This window comes from Leptonotus elevatus, chromosome 1 (assembly GCF_054856555.1).
Source record: "Leptonotus elevatus isolate MCC_2025b chromosome 1, RoL_Lele_1.0, whole genome shotgun sequence".
In the NCBI taxonomy this organism is placed as follows: Eukaryota; Metazoa; Chordata; class Actinopteri; order Syngnathiformes; family Syngnathidae; genus Leptonotus; species Leptonotus elevatus.
The window spans coordinates 42,922,504-42,937,567 of NC_141239.1; the positions used below are offsets into that span (position 1 = coordinate 42,922,504).

At 43.4% G+C, this 15,064-nt stretch overlaps 1 protein-coding gene and 1 long non-coding RNA gene across 2 annotated transcripts in view; one reads left to right on the forward strand and one right to left on the reverse strand.

Moving 5' to 3' along the window:
* Positions 1 to 349: 349 nt before the first annotated feature.
* On the forward strand, positions 350 to 12,926 carry LOC147182303 (uncharacterized). The gene is made up of 4 exons (XR_015090593.1): positions 350 to 548; positions 10,266 to 10,363; positions 10,871 to 10,982; positions 12,715 to 12,926. It is a non-coding gene; the product is annotated as an uncharacterized LOC147182303 (long non-coding RNA).
* rnd2 (Rho family GTPase 2) overlaps positions 1,098 to 15,064 on the reverse strand; it is a 46,066-nt gene continuing 32,099 nt past the window's right edge. The window contains exons 3-5 of the mRNA XM_086060331.1: positions 10,850 to 10,959; positions 7,043 to 7,177; positions 1,098 to 1,791 (exon numbers count right to left, since the gene is read on the reverse strand). Of these exons, the coding sequence (XP_085916457.1) occupies positions 1,522 to 1,791; positions 7,043 to 7,177; positions 10,850 to 10,959 (515 nt within the window). The 3' untranslated portion in view covers positions 1,098 to 1,521. The remainder of the gene's footprint in view (positions 1,792 to 7,042; positions 7,178 to 10,849; positions 10,960 to 15,064) is intronic.

The window sequence follows — 15,064 nt, forward strand, 5'->3', positions numbered from 1 at the left end:
GAATGAAAACAGTGCAAAACTTATTTACAAAAAGTTGTCCTGTTACAAGAGAAATTTCCTTTTTTTGATAAAACGCTACTGACTTTTCCTCATGTTATTTTTTGAGAGAAAAGCTGAAATTGATCAGTTAAAAGAATCTTTATGAGAAGTTTTTTTCTTCACAGACAGTTGTATTTTTGTAAAAGCTATGTTTACAGAAAATATTGTAAATGTTCTGAAAACTTCTGTCCCAACTTGAATTCAATTCATATTAAAAAGGCATTGTGTTGTGGTTGTGATTTTTGCCCATTGTGATTGCAATGTTGACCAACACCCTTCTCTATTCACCAGGGCAGTGTGAGAGGGCGGGACCGAGCTGCTGCAGAGCAGGCAACCCTTGAGTGACTTTTTTCCCCCCCAACTCTATATTTTACTCTCTTCCAAGTGTAAATATTACTCTAAAACTGAGTCATTTTGGTTCCGCAGGAACAAGCATGACATCACCCTCCACCATTAAACACCTCCCCACCCCCACTGTTTAGTGTTTGTCCGAACACTCCACACTGAAGGTAAGGTACAAGCTGATAAGCGCAGTCGCACTTAAAAAGTCTGGGTTCTTTGTACTCATCTGGGCATTGATCAAGCATGCATGAAAAAGTATTTTAAACTCTGAAATGTTGCATTAAGCTTTTTTTGTATTTTCAAACACTAATTATAGTACTTTTTAAAAAAAAAATCTTGTTTTTAGTCGGTGTTAAAGTTTGAACTATGCGTAAATGTGACAGTGGCTTACAATAATATTAAATATGCTTTTCAGGAATAAACACTTTTTTTTTTATGAACTTTACCGGTACTTCTGCTAGTGTATTTTAATGCTGGTCAGGATGGTGGTACGTGGAGAAACAAATATTTTTGAAGTAACACTTGGTATAAAAAGTTGGAGAACTACTGACTAGGACATGTACACTCCATTCATTATTTGTAGATTAGGACGGCAGTATAGGAACGCACATTTCATTTCCAGAAATCAGTGTGTGCCTTTTAAGCATTAGCGTTAATGACATCATGCGCATGTGTGGCGCGCTAATAAAGAAACAGCAGCCAGCAATTAAATTCGCCATCTGCAGTCAAGCCGGCGCTTTATTTTGCAACGTGAGCGAAGAAGAGTAGCACAAAATAACATGAGACACAATAGTGTTGCAAACATAAGCAAAACGTGTCAATAGAAAGCACTTGTGGTAGCGACGCGTGTGAAACGGCTCAGAAACAAACCACCCACTCGCCTCATGGCTCCAATCCTTGCAGTTTATTTTTATTTTTTTTTACAATCATCATCCTGCTTGAACGTGCTCGTCCGCTTCACTCGCCACACTTCCACGAGACCAGCGTCCTTGCGTGTGGTGCGTTCCTTAATTCTCAACACAAAATGACACCAAAAATAAGCACATTTCCACAGTGCAACTTGGTTTTTCATCTCCTGCAGTGCAACAAAGACAATAAATAGGCGTCCTCTGGTATATATTTCTATACACGATCTGGTTTCTACATGAGCACGCAGCTCTTGGCCCGGTCCTTCCTCAGGACGGGCGCTTGATCCGCGGGCTCAGTCCGACCCGGCAGCGGCGGGAGGGCCAGCTGCGACGCGCGCTTCAGCCCCCGGCGGGAGGCGCTACGCTTGAGCGGCGGCTTGTGCGGCCGGCGCACCGACGCCAGCGTGGTGACGTGGAACACGTCCCGCACGCTGTTCTCCGACACCTTGGACGTGCACTCGGCGTAGGCCACGGCGCCCATCTGCCGGCCGATGGTGCTGCCCTGCAAACACGTCAAAACACAAAAGACAGTTAGTTTGTTTTTCATCATTTTTTTTGAGAAGTCACAATGTAACGATAAAACCAAACATTTTGGAAAGAAGATTTATCATCTTAACTTGTAAGGAAAAAGTCACAATGTTATGAGAAAGAAGTTGTATTTTATTTCTCATCTTCATCAGTCTCTGCAGCCGGCCTCACTTCACAGACGGATGTCCTCTTGCGGCTCTCAGCCGTTTTCAAACCATGCGGCGAGATCAGTGGAGCGACAACAATGACGTGCTGAATCCGAAGCTCGGCGGCTACAGTACATGCTACAAAAACTCAAAGTGCGCATGCGCAGCTAGGAACGAGCACGCACAACGTCTACGGCAGATTGATTGATCGACGAGATCGAGAACCAATCGTTAAGATGATCCACCCGGAAGACGAACGATCCTTCAATACGCCTTTAAATTTTTGGAAAACAAAGTCAGAATTGAAGATTAAGTTGCAATCGGTTTTGAAAACCGTCATACTATTTTAAACATGTAGCATGTAAACAAAAAGTTAATTTTGAAGAAAAAGTCATCAAGGGGAAAGTCCAAGTAAGCAGCGCCAATTCCAAATGATCCCACAAGGCAGCCTGAGACCCGTGTGACAGTTTCCACTGGCATGTGTGATTTCTTCATGTCCTGTTTTTGTCCCTGTGCCGAATGTTATAAGAGCATAACCCTGAAGCGAGCTTTTAGCGGTTGTCATGAATGGTCGGCGCATCAAGAGCGGAGGACGCAACGTTCTCCAAGACGACGACATGTTGACAGCAAAGTGCAAACACGTCACTGCATTGAAGCCATTTATAGAGTCCACCAAGGTTACCTCGCTCATTTGTTGGAATTCAATTGAAAACTGCTGTACAGAGTGACCTCTTCCTCCTCCTCCTCCTCCTCTTCTTTTTCGTCATTTTTTCCGCTTTCTGTGACCATCAACAGCGTTTCCCATGATTCCTCCGATCACACGCTCAAGCTTTTCATCTGCACACTTTGATTTTTCCATTCCGGCAGCACGCAACGATCCGTGTGTGAGACGCATCCGTGTCCTCGAAAAAAGGCGGTGTGAAACGGGCGCGATCAGAGGCAGATTACGGGAGAAACGTGTCGGGTTCAGGCAGCGGCCAGTCCTACTGGCGACTCCTACGCTGTGCTCAGAACTCAATTTGAGATCAACAAAGGGTGAGAACGATTGGATTACGCTGCACGGCTTTTGCGATGTGACAGTCACGGGGGGCGCTTTATTAGGTACACCTGCAGGACAGTGGTGGGAAGTCCATTTTTTAGGTCATCTGTGCCTCCAGATACGAGTATCGTGACAGGAACCGTTGAGCAGATGATTTGTTGCTTTGACTTGAACGCAAACATTTGAGATACAAGCACCATTTTGGACAGTGGACAAGCAGCAGTTCGGAAGAGAGAGAAGAATTCTTTAAAAAAGAGGCTTTAAGCTGAGTTTGACAGAAAGTAAACAAAAACAATTACATGTTGCATATTTAACAAGCACACAAGCTCGCTAGGGTGTGCTCAACAAAGAACAAAATCAACTCGTATCTCAAGGCAACAATTTACTTTTGGATTAATTGTTTTCATGACTACTTACTTTGAACTTTTTTACTTCCCATGGGCTCACCACCTGTGGGAGGAGCCAAAGGGGTGGTGTGCATAGAGAGCTGGGCGGCGACCAAATGCGGGTACCTTGGCGTACCGATCCCCGGTTACAGAAGCTAGCACTTGGGACATGGGATGTCACCTCTCTGGCGGGGATGGAGCCCGAGCTGGTGTGTGAGGCAGAGCACTTTCGATTAGACTTTGTCGGATTCGCCTCCACACGCAGCTTGGGTTCTGATACCAATCCTCTTGAGAGGGGTTGGACTTTTTTCCACTCTGGAGTTGCCCACGGTGAGTGGCGCAGAGCAGGTGTGGGCATATTGTTTCTGTCGGTAACGGCTAGCCAAGAGGAATGCGGCTTGGGCGGTCGCTGAGGCAAAAACTCAGGCATGGGAGGAGTTCAGCGAGGCCATGGGAAAAAACCTCCGGATGGCTTCGAGGAAATTCTGGTCCACCATCCAGCATCTCAGGAGGGGGATGCAGTGCACCATTAACACTGTGTATAGTGGAGATCTGGCGCTGCTGACCTCGACGTGGGACGTCGTGAGTCAGTGGGGAGAATACTTCGAAGACCTCCTGAATTCCACCGACACACCTTCCTTTTGATGAAGCCGGTCTGGGAACTCTGAGGTGGGCTCTCCTATCTCTGGGGTCGAAGTCATTGAGGTGGTTTAAAAGCTTCTTGGTAGCAAAGCCCCGGGGGTGGATGAGAACCGGCAGGAGTTCCTAAAGGCTCTGAATGTTGTGGGGCTTTTGTGGTTGACTTCTGGGACAGTGACTCGAAGGGGGACCGAAGGGTGTGTTCCACCTATAGAGTGATCACACTCCTCGAGGGTGCATGGGAGTTCACTCAATGTCAACGAGTGCTTTGTGGACTTGGAGAAAGCGTTCGACCGTGTCCCTCGGGGAGTCCTGTGGGGCGTGCTTCGGGAGTACGGAGTACCGAGCCCCCGGTACGGCCTGTTCGGTCCCTGTTCGGTCCCTGTTCGGTCCCTGTACGACCAATGTCAGAGTCTGGTCCGTTTTGCCGGAAGTAAGTATTTGTTTCCAGTGAGGGTAAGACTGGCTGTCTTTTGTCACCGATTCTGTTCATAAACTTCATGGACAGAATTTCTAGGCGCAGCTGAGGCGTTGAGGGGATCCGGTTTGGTGCATCTCTGCTTTTTGCAAATGATGTGGTGATGTTGGCTTCTTCAAGCCATGATCTCCAACTCTCACTAGAGTGGTTCACAGCTGAGTGTGAAGCGGTTGGGATGACGATCAGCACCTCCAAATCAGAGACCGTGGTCCTCAGTCAGAAAGGGGTGGAGTGCCGGGAGATCGACAGGCGGATTGGTGCAGCATCTGCTGTGATGCGGACTCTGTATCGATCCGTTGTGGTGAAGAAGGAGCTGAGCCGAAAGCCAAAGTTCTTGATCTACGTTCCTACCCTCACCTATGATCATGAGTTCTGGGTCAGGACCGAAAGAACAAAATCCCGGATGCAAGCGGCCGAAATGAGTTTCCTGCGCAGGGTGTCCAGGCCCTCCCTTAGAGATAAGGTGAGAAGCTTGGTCATCTGGGAGGGACTCAGAGTCGAGCCGCTGCTCCTCCGCGTTGAGAGGAACCAGTTGAGGTGGCTCGGGCATCTGGTTCGGATGCCTCCCTGGAGAGGTGTTCTGGGCATGTCCTTCCGGCAGGAGGCCCCGGGGACGAGCCAGGACACGCTTGGAGAGACTGTCTCTCAGCCGGCCTGGGAACACCTTGTGATCCCGCCAGAGGAGCTGGTTGAAGTGGTTGGGGAGAGGGCTGTTGTTTTCCCGTATTTTTTCAAAGAACAAGCTAAAAATTAAGTAAAGACAATGTTTTTTTTTGTTTTTTTACGAACAAATGTTATAATATCAAAAGTTATAATTTTGAGAACAAAGTTGGAATATCGTGACAAAAAAGTTCTAATATGATGAAAAAAATGGGAACTCATTCAGCAAAGTCACAATGTGACAACAAAAAAGTTATATTATGAGAAAGTCGCAATATTTAGAGGATTTGTAGTCATTTTGTGAGGAAATATAAAAAAAATTACGAGATCATTTTAGGTTTCAAGAAAAAAGGTTTCATTTTAAGAAAAGCTTTAATTGTATACAGTAATGACCAAAAAGTTATATTTAAATAAAAACCAAAAAGTTAAGAGAACTTGTACGAAAAAGTCATAGTTAAGAAAAAAAAAGCAGACTTTTTCCAAGAACAAATTTGTGACTTGTGAAGGCAGAAGTTTTGATCCTGCTCTTGTAATGTTGTGCCACTGATGCCGCAGATTGTTGTTCTCCTCCGTCCTGCTTGACACGCCCGAGCATGTAACACCATCTTTTGTTTACGCCAGTGCTGTGTTTCCCAGCTGCTGACGTTTTTTTGTTGAAAGCCGCATCAACTTGGACAGCGCGGCAGACAACTTTTTGTTGTGTGACAGCTTTTGTGCGGCGCCCAACAAACGGAACAAGCTGATTAAAATTCACAGACTGGCCGAGCGGTTTATCAGGCCTGCCTCGGCCCGGCGCGGAGGTCGAAGAGGCCGGACTCGCTCGTTTGTCAACGTCTGTTTTCTAGCGTTGAAACATGCAAATATGCGTGCGTATCCACAGTCACGAGGTCAGCGAAAAATCCAACTCAAGTGCCGAGTCCAGCGATCTGTCAAACATTCTCACATTCTGCTGAGAACAAATAAAGAACAGCTGATTGAATTTTTCGGCTTTAAGAAAGATTTTTCCAGGTTTCTTTTTTTTCCCATGTCATTCCATGTTTTGCCATATTCAATTTTCTTTAGAAGGCTTTTAGTTTGTGTCATCGTTTTTTTGCAAGACTTATGACCTGCCACTGAAACCAAACTGGTTGACACATTTCTCTCAAAATTAGCTTGATAGTCTCGAGATTTGATTGTACTCTTCAGAGATCCAAGACCTCCTGTGCCAGATGTAGTAAAGCAGACCCAGAACATGACAGAACCACCTCCATATGTTACAGTAGGGGCAGCGTTCTTTTCTTGGTATGCTTCATTTTTGCATCTGTGAACATTCAGTTGATGTGCCTTGCCAAAAAGTTCCCCTTTTGTCTCATTTGGGATCTTTTGTTAACATTTGCGCAATATCAGTTTCTTCCATTTTTCTTCCATTTTCCTCCTGTGAGGTTGGCTAACAGTTATGTGGATTTTACATTTCTGAATATGTACCACTGTTGTCACAAGAACATCAAGCTTTTACCTTTAGAGCCTATATACCTTTAACGTGATGGTCTATAATATTCTTTACAATCACCTGTCATAACGCTCTTCTTCACTTTCTCTGGTCTGTGTTTGGTTTGGTAGTACAGTGACCTTTAAATAGGCCGACTGACTGCTAGTCAGTTTGGCGACACATTGTTTATTAAAATAATTCACAATTCAAAAGAAATGGCTAATTTTCATTGGTTGATGTTCATACAATGTTAACTTTTGTCAGATTCAAGTTACCTCTGTGGCCACTTTCAGTTTTTCTTTCATTAATTGGGGCTGTACCAACAATTTTTGTGCACGTGCATACATGCACTTTCACCATTGAGGTCCCCAAAACGAGGGCGACCTGGGAGGTCATGCGGCCTTGTTACCTGCTCGTGGGTGACAGGGATGAGGCGCTGCTTGGAGAGTTCCCTCAGCGTGTTGACGTCCGTCCTCATGTCCAGCTTGCAGCCCACCAGCACCACTTTGGCATTGGGACAAAACTCTTGCGTCTCCCCCTGCCACTGTGCACACAAACAACAACACAGACCTTTTACTATTGGACTCTTGGTTGTTTTTGTTTTGTTTTGTCCTCGATTCTGTCCAGCAATCAAAGGAGTGGGCTACAGTTAGTACCAAAATGGAAGGGGTGCCAAATAGTAGGGCTGAACTATTCTGAAAAATATCTAATTGCGATTTTTTGGGGGCGGCCCTCAATATTGTGCCCTTTAATAAGCAAAAAAAAAAAAAAAAACGCCATTCACTAAATTGTGATTGACAGTTTTTCTCCATAGGTTTGGCACATTTATTGAAACTGAGATGGCCTTTTCAAAACTGCAAGCTCATTTGGCCAAACAGACAGTTAATTAGCAAAACCTCATATCTATCCTAAAACTGCTCACATATGCTTCACTCCAAGTTCCTTTCTCAAACAAAGAGTCAGTACTTTCACAACTTCTCAATTGCTTTGGCTCATCTGCATTCACTTAGTTCTTTTGCCAAAAGTAACTTGGATGTTTTTGCACAACACCGTGGATCATCTGCAAAACCTCACATCTCTCCCAAAACAGCTTACCTACATGTCAAATTTCTATGCCATACAAGTAGTCAGTGCCCCCAAAATGCATCGTCCCTTTGGCATTGTGTGAGCACTGCAAGTCAAAATCATTAGATGTTTTGTCACAACAACAGAGGTGCCGCTAGCAAAATACAATTATATATAAAACTGAGGGGGAAAAAAGGATTTTACAAGAGCACTTTTCAAAGTTTGCGGTTTGACAAGGAAATTGCAACACTTTTTATTCACACAAAGTTACTTATACATTAGAGTGCAACAAAGAAAGTGTAAGCCGAAATCTGTATATTCATGAAAAACGAATAACTAGAATTGTACCTAGCGCACAGCGTAAATGAAGAACCAACTACTGCAACACTTTCACTACACAGTAAATTGAGGAACGAACTTACGACCTTCAGCTTGGGAGACAGCCGATCGACTCCCTGAGCCACAGATCTCCTGCTGTGTGCTAGTATGTCTCTCGTGCCAGCTGGAATCTTCATAACTCCAAGACCAAAAACATCTTGGAACTAAGCAAACAGTAGAAGTGGCGTAGCTCAGGTGGTCCTGCCGCCGTCTCCCAACCTGAAGGTTCCTCAACCCTTGAGTGACTTTTATTGTATTTATTTATTACAATTCCTTATTTTACTCTCTTCCAAGTGTAAATATTACTCTAAAACGGAGTCTATTTGGTCCAACTCAAAATACAGTCAAATTTACTCTACAGAATTTCCTGTGCAGTCATTATCGTCACCTTCCCCCCTCTCGGCCATCCATACGCTGCTCTTTGTTTGGCCAAAGGTTTTCATTCACGTCGCAGCCGATATTTTCCCTTGCAATGCTGCGAGGCAAAAAAACGGTGTGAATGTCTCAACCATCCAATGATCCCCTGTGATATGCTGGACTCATTTTGACAATTGAACAGATGATTTTGCACATTATGACTTACACCCTGAAATCCTGCTGACATGTTTTGGAGAGGATAGCCATTAGACTGAAAAACAACTAATCCAGTTTGATCATCAAGATCTATTGATTTGGAAAATGTGCTACGTGTAGGCTAAATGTACACAACCATTTGAGGCAATTGAGACATGTACGAAGACATTGGCAATTTGATGAAAGCCATTCAATTCGCACCAATTGTAAGGTGGTTTTGGGATTTGTCCATGGTATTTTGAAAATGTCATCTCAGTTTCAAGAAATGTGCCAAACCTATGGAGAAAAACTGTCATGAATAGAGGTATGACTGTATCTCATACGATCTCTATTGGTCAAAGCAAGTAGGCATTGTGCATTAAAGAGAGGGCCAAAAAGAGGCAATGCCTGTTCCATTTGCTAGCACATCTGTCCTTGGCAGAGGTCTGTGCGTCATCCAAGCGCACAGCAAAATCATATTAGCTTGAACAGAAATGCCATATGTCAGATAAATAATTGCCAATTCTACCACAAGCGCAGTAATCAATCAATATTTTCCTCATAAACAAATTCATTGAGGTGAGTGGTTAGCATGTCCGCCTTGCAGGTCAGAGTTTGGGGATTCGAACGTAAGGTCTGGCATTCCTGTGTAGCGTTAACATGTTCTCTCCTTGCTCGTGTGGGTTGCCTCTCAGATTCCAAACATATACGTTTGGTTCTTTGAATACAGTGGTGAGATTTTGAGATTTACCACATTCATATGTCAAATCATATTTTTACATTGAAATGAATGGAAATAATCTATTCCAGACTATCTCCCATAAAACAACAACAATTGTTGAATGGAATTTGTGTGTGTGTGTGTGTGGTCTTGTTTTTGTTACATAGTGGGGCCAACATTTCAGGATTTTACAGAGTTGTGGGGTCCACCCCGTCCATGTGGGGCCCACCCCGTCCATGTGGGGCCATTTTGCTGGGCCCCACAAGTTAAGACCTCTTTTTGTGGGTCAAGACTTGGTTTTAGAGTTTAGGTTTGAATTGGGTTATGGTTGAGGTTAGGGTAAGGAATAGGGGTAGGCAAGCATTTTTGATGGTTGGGGTTAGGGGGAGGAGCTAGGAAATGCATTATGTCAATGAGATGGCCCCACAGAGATAGTAAAACAAACCTGTGTGTGTGTGCGTGTATGTGCGTGCGTGCGTGCGTGCCCCAAATGGGGCTAGTGATGCTCAGCTGAAACAACAGTTTCCTGAGTGTGTGTCACAAAATGTTTTGCATGATGTGACCATCGTCAGACCTTCCGCTCAACCTTTCAAAAAAAAAAAAAAAAAACTAACAAAAAAATACATCTGACTTCTGGAGTCCCGCCCCTGGCCTGAAAACAAGCACCAATCAAATTATTTGATTGTTTAACCCTTGTTCCTCAGCCGCGGCCTTGGTTGTCAATGCAAGTCAAAAGTCTAATTTGGGACGGCCGTTGTCGCAACAGGTTTTGAACGCGGCCCTGAGATGAGATTAACAGGGCGACGGCTAGGGGTTAGGGGTCACGGCAACCCCCTTACCTACCCCTCCCCTGTGTCGAGGGGATTCATGGGAAAACCAAAAGCTTGACCTTGGATCTGTTTGGCCTTGTTGACAGGCTCCACTGAGGCTTGTCCAGATATCTGAGGGTGTCCTGGGTTCGATCTACAAAGACTGCAGAGGGGCAGACAATCTGAAGCGGACCATTAAACATCTGTGAGCCCATAGACACAAATAGATATTCATGTATACTGTACAACTATCTGATAATTTCCTGTCATTCAAAGCACACTATTGATTTGGAATCGCTGCTTTTTGTCTGACTTTTTTCCCTCTCACAAACTGTCTGATTTTTAATGACTAGCACAACCTTAGCCTGGGGCAAGTTTCTCCAAAAGCGAGATGATTTACTATGTGTGTGACCAATCCTACCTTCCGGGCCGCCGCCTCCATGTCCACTCCTCAGTAGGAATTTTGCCCTTTTCTTAGACTTATTAAGTGTGACGCTTGCGTGCAGCCTCGCTTTGATACGCATTCTCAAAGCTGATTTGCGTATTGTTATACCTCCCCGACCTTCCATTCTGCAGAGGATTGAAGGTCAAGTGGATATTTTGATGAGATAAAAAGGAACAGTGAGGCTGCCGTTGGTTACTACGCTACCGAGCCACATGTGCGGGGATTCGATCACAACAAGCCACTGACCTTTTTAATGACGCTGTCCAGAGTCTCGGGGCGGCTGATGTCGAAGCAGATGAGGACGGCGTCGGAGTCGGGGTACGCCAGCGGCCTCACATTGTCATAATAGGAGGAGCCTGCGGACACACGCACACACATGGTGAGAAAAAGGTCGGGACAGGCAGCGAGTCAACAAAAGTCAACATAACCCTTTCCAAGTTCTTTTCATTTATCAATCTAGAACTGGATAAATCCATACCAAGCTTATCCTAAAAAAAAAACGTATTTCAGGCCATTTTTACAGCAGATTTTACATGAAAAGTGAAGCCCTGAAATAAAACAAAATCAATTTAACTACTCATAACACAGACACACGAACACGAAGACGTCGTGGTGGATGACATGCATTTACAATCAATTGTCCCATAAATTTGTTACTTTTTATTTTTATTTTTTGGTCCAATCAGATTTCAGCCTTAATGTGTTGCCATGTCAACCGAATCTGCCCAGGGTAGAATCTGAATCAGTAGTGCTGGTCGATGTAACTTCAACAATATTAGCAATGAGACTGCAATCCGATTTCAAATTTTTCCATCCTCTGACTAGTTTGTCAGAGGAAACCTTGTTACAGCCGACTTCTACTGTCAAAACATATAAGATAATAGATATTGCTGGTATTAATTGCTGGTCTTAAACTGAGCAGCCAGACCCTTTGCATTTCCAGGTCCCACTTAAATAAGAAGCCAAAGAAAAAGCAAAATGCACAAATAGCAGTAATCCTTCAGATGAAGCTTTTAAAGCCACAATATCAAAGGTTCGACAGAGTTGGACCTACACTGGGTAGTAGGTAATGTCTGGTCGGTACTGGATTTCACTTTCCTTTCTTTTCTTTGATCCTTCCTCGGGTCTCCTGACAACCTCACGACTCTAGCTGGATTCTGAAGTATTCGGTTTAGGTGAACGGTATGGGATTTTTAATAGGTTTTAGGTGAACTCATGAGTACACACACACACACACACACACACACACACACACACACACACACACACACACACACACACACACACACACACACACACACACACACACACACACACACACACACACACACACACACACACACACACACACAATGCAACACTGTCATGTGACACACAGTGAACCCCCCCCTTCCCCCTTTAAATCTGCAGCTAGCGAGTGCAACATGCACAAACCCCATGAGACATACAGGAGGTGGATTCATGGTGAAAGGTCAACAAAAATTAATTAATTATAGTTATAACGTAACAATTCAACGGCTGTAACGTTCCAACTATAATGTTAATCCGACCACTAACTAATGCTAGCTAATTTACTAGCTCATAGCATGGAGGCATAAGAGCCACATGTTGATATACTGTAATTGTGTATTAAGTTGTTTTTCATCAAAAAGATGAGAGAAAATTGAATGTGAAATAGTTTTACATCCAAAATGTCCAACATTATCGGCGATGGGGTAAAATGATTGTCCTGACTCAAATGTTAGATTTATAGTCGACTAAAAGCTGACTAAATAAAAATACTAACAAGCGTGATTGAAAGTGGACTAAAACAAAGACTACATTTCAAAATGGCGGATAAAATTAACACTAGCTTAGACTCTTGCCTGAACCAAAGTGTGTCACTAAATACTGTTTTAGCCAACTAAAATGGTGAATAACATCTTTAACAAAGTCTATATCGCCATAATTGAGTACGGTTCTCAGTCTTTGCTCCTTTTCAGCAATTATCTTTCAACTAATCAGTTTCGTTAGAGTTACCAATTATTCGCCGCATGGGATGAAATTTGAAGCATATTTCTACAGAACATTTGGCTTTACGTCCTAATTGTACCACTGCATCTCGTTCTCAGGGTTTGGACAGGCACGAGGGTGGTCTCCTATTATCAAAGGAATGTGGAGTGGTTTGACAAAGTGAGGCTGTAGCGGTGCGAAGGCCGCCCAGCCTTTGTTCCTCATCATCTCGAGAACAGCGGCACAAAGGCCAAACTGAAAGGTTGAAGAAGCCTTGAGAGGCGTTGCTCAAACTGTCTCTGAATCTTGCCTAGTTCTCAGAAATACTGACACTTGGCTCCCATTCACGCTCATTTTGGCACCTGGCTCTCGTCAGAAGAATCGGAGTCTCTCGAATTGGACGCAACGGAGAAGAAAAGCAAGATCTTTTTCATTTATGACCTTATTTAAGAGAATTATTTGATGTTGACAGCTATACGAATGCGTCGTGGTGAATTTGTTGTGTCTTGTGTGTCAACTTAAAACCCACAACCTTCTGGCCTAGTGAAGTTTTTTTTTTTTAATCAGTTCATATAATTAGCTAATCATTTCACAACATTTGCAAAGCAATGGGAAGCTTGGTTTCAAAATCATATGTAACGTGATTCTTTTTGTTAGTATGAGCACTAAGTAAGGAAACTATTTATTGAAATTACTATTATTACTATATATTGAAAAACGTACTTGACGTACATATTCGTTGATGGCAGTGAACAGTTGGATTCTTGTTGACAAATATACTGTAAACGTTGACATTCTGCTTTTACCCAAGAATCTTTTAAACTCATTCACTGCCATTGACGGCTATAGACGTCAAAAATTCATTTGAACTATTTCTATTAGTTTAACAGTTTTTCCGACTTTTGTTAACAAGAGTATGAAAACCCAGATTTTTTTAAATTGTACATTAAGAACAGATGTACATTTTTTGATTCATCGTGAGTTAACTAGAGAAGTCATGCGATTAATTACAATAAAAAAATGTAATCACCTGACGCCACTTTTAAAAATATATATATATATATATTTTTCTAATTGCATCAGGTGATTAACATTTTTAATTGTAATGAATCGCATGACTTTAATAGTTCTAGGTTTTCATACATACAAAAGTGGAAACTAATAGAAATGGTTCAAATGAATTTCTGACGTCTATAGCCGTCAACGGCAGTGCATGAGTTAATACTTCTACCATCTCTACCATCTCTACTTACTTACAGAGTTTACTTCCAACCCCTCTGTTCTCTTCCTCTCCCTCCCGGAAGCCAGTGGCCAACCAGACTCCTTCTTTTTGGACAGCAACAGCATCAATATTGTGAGCGAACGCCGCGTGCGTCACGCCTGCTGCTCACTCGTCGACTCGTTAAAGCATACTTCAGTCGGAGATGCACAAAGGCAAGCGCAGCCTGTTTTTAGCATCCCTGTGTTCTCCTTTTGTGAGTGACGGAATAAGACGACAACAACGGCGAGCATGCGGCAACGTCACTCAGAGCGCCGAATGCCCCCCAAGGGTGACCTGCTATTGCTCCCCGCTGAGAACAATGCAGCAAACAGCCTGGAACGCGCTCACAGGCTGCACGTTACACACGGACGCCTTCCAGCCTCGGGGCTGAGTGGAGACGGTGAGTTTGCAAAGCAAAGTAACATCGGAAAATGTTGCTTTTCAGCAGCAATTAAAAAGTGAACTCAATATAAAACAACACAAATAGGAGATTTTGCATCAGAAGCATATATCTACGTGTGATAATAGGTTGTATATATTGATATAACAATATTAATATTTGGCGTTTGGATGTCGACATTGTATCTATAGACTTGCTTTGAATGAAGTGATTGCGTTTAAGACAGCTTGATTCCGGTGTTTGTTGCCATTGAGGAGGACCAGTCAAGGACACGGTGGACATCGGTCTGCATGCGAAGGAGGACGGGCAGCGGGTGATGACAGAAGCAAGCAGGGAATTAGGCAAAATCATGCAAATGAAGCAGGGGGACACTTTAAAAAGCTGTTTATATGTTTAAATTTAGAGGCTGTTAACGAGGCCGTCGGGACGGATGCATCAGCCCCAGATATCAAAATGATTGGCAGGTCACGGGCCTTCGTCTCAGCAAGAAAACCGCGCATGCTGTTTCCCCTACGGGTGACCCGGGAGCCGCCTCAGCACTTCTGGCAAAGTCAGACACAAAGTCCTCGGAGAGGGGGAAAAGTGCATGGCGGCTTTGACCAAATAAAAGCCAATCATCAGAAGCGTCTAAAATTCTTAAAAAATGACTTAAAAAAATACCATTTATTTATTTATTAAATATGTACTTATATTTGTTTCTTAATATTCCGTATACTCTCAAGTGGTGATCATCTTTTTTCTTGTCCAAAAAAAATCCTCTATAAGAAGTTGTACACTCACATTAAATTAGAAAGTTCCTTCAAAAAAT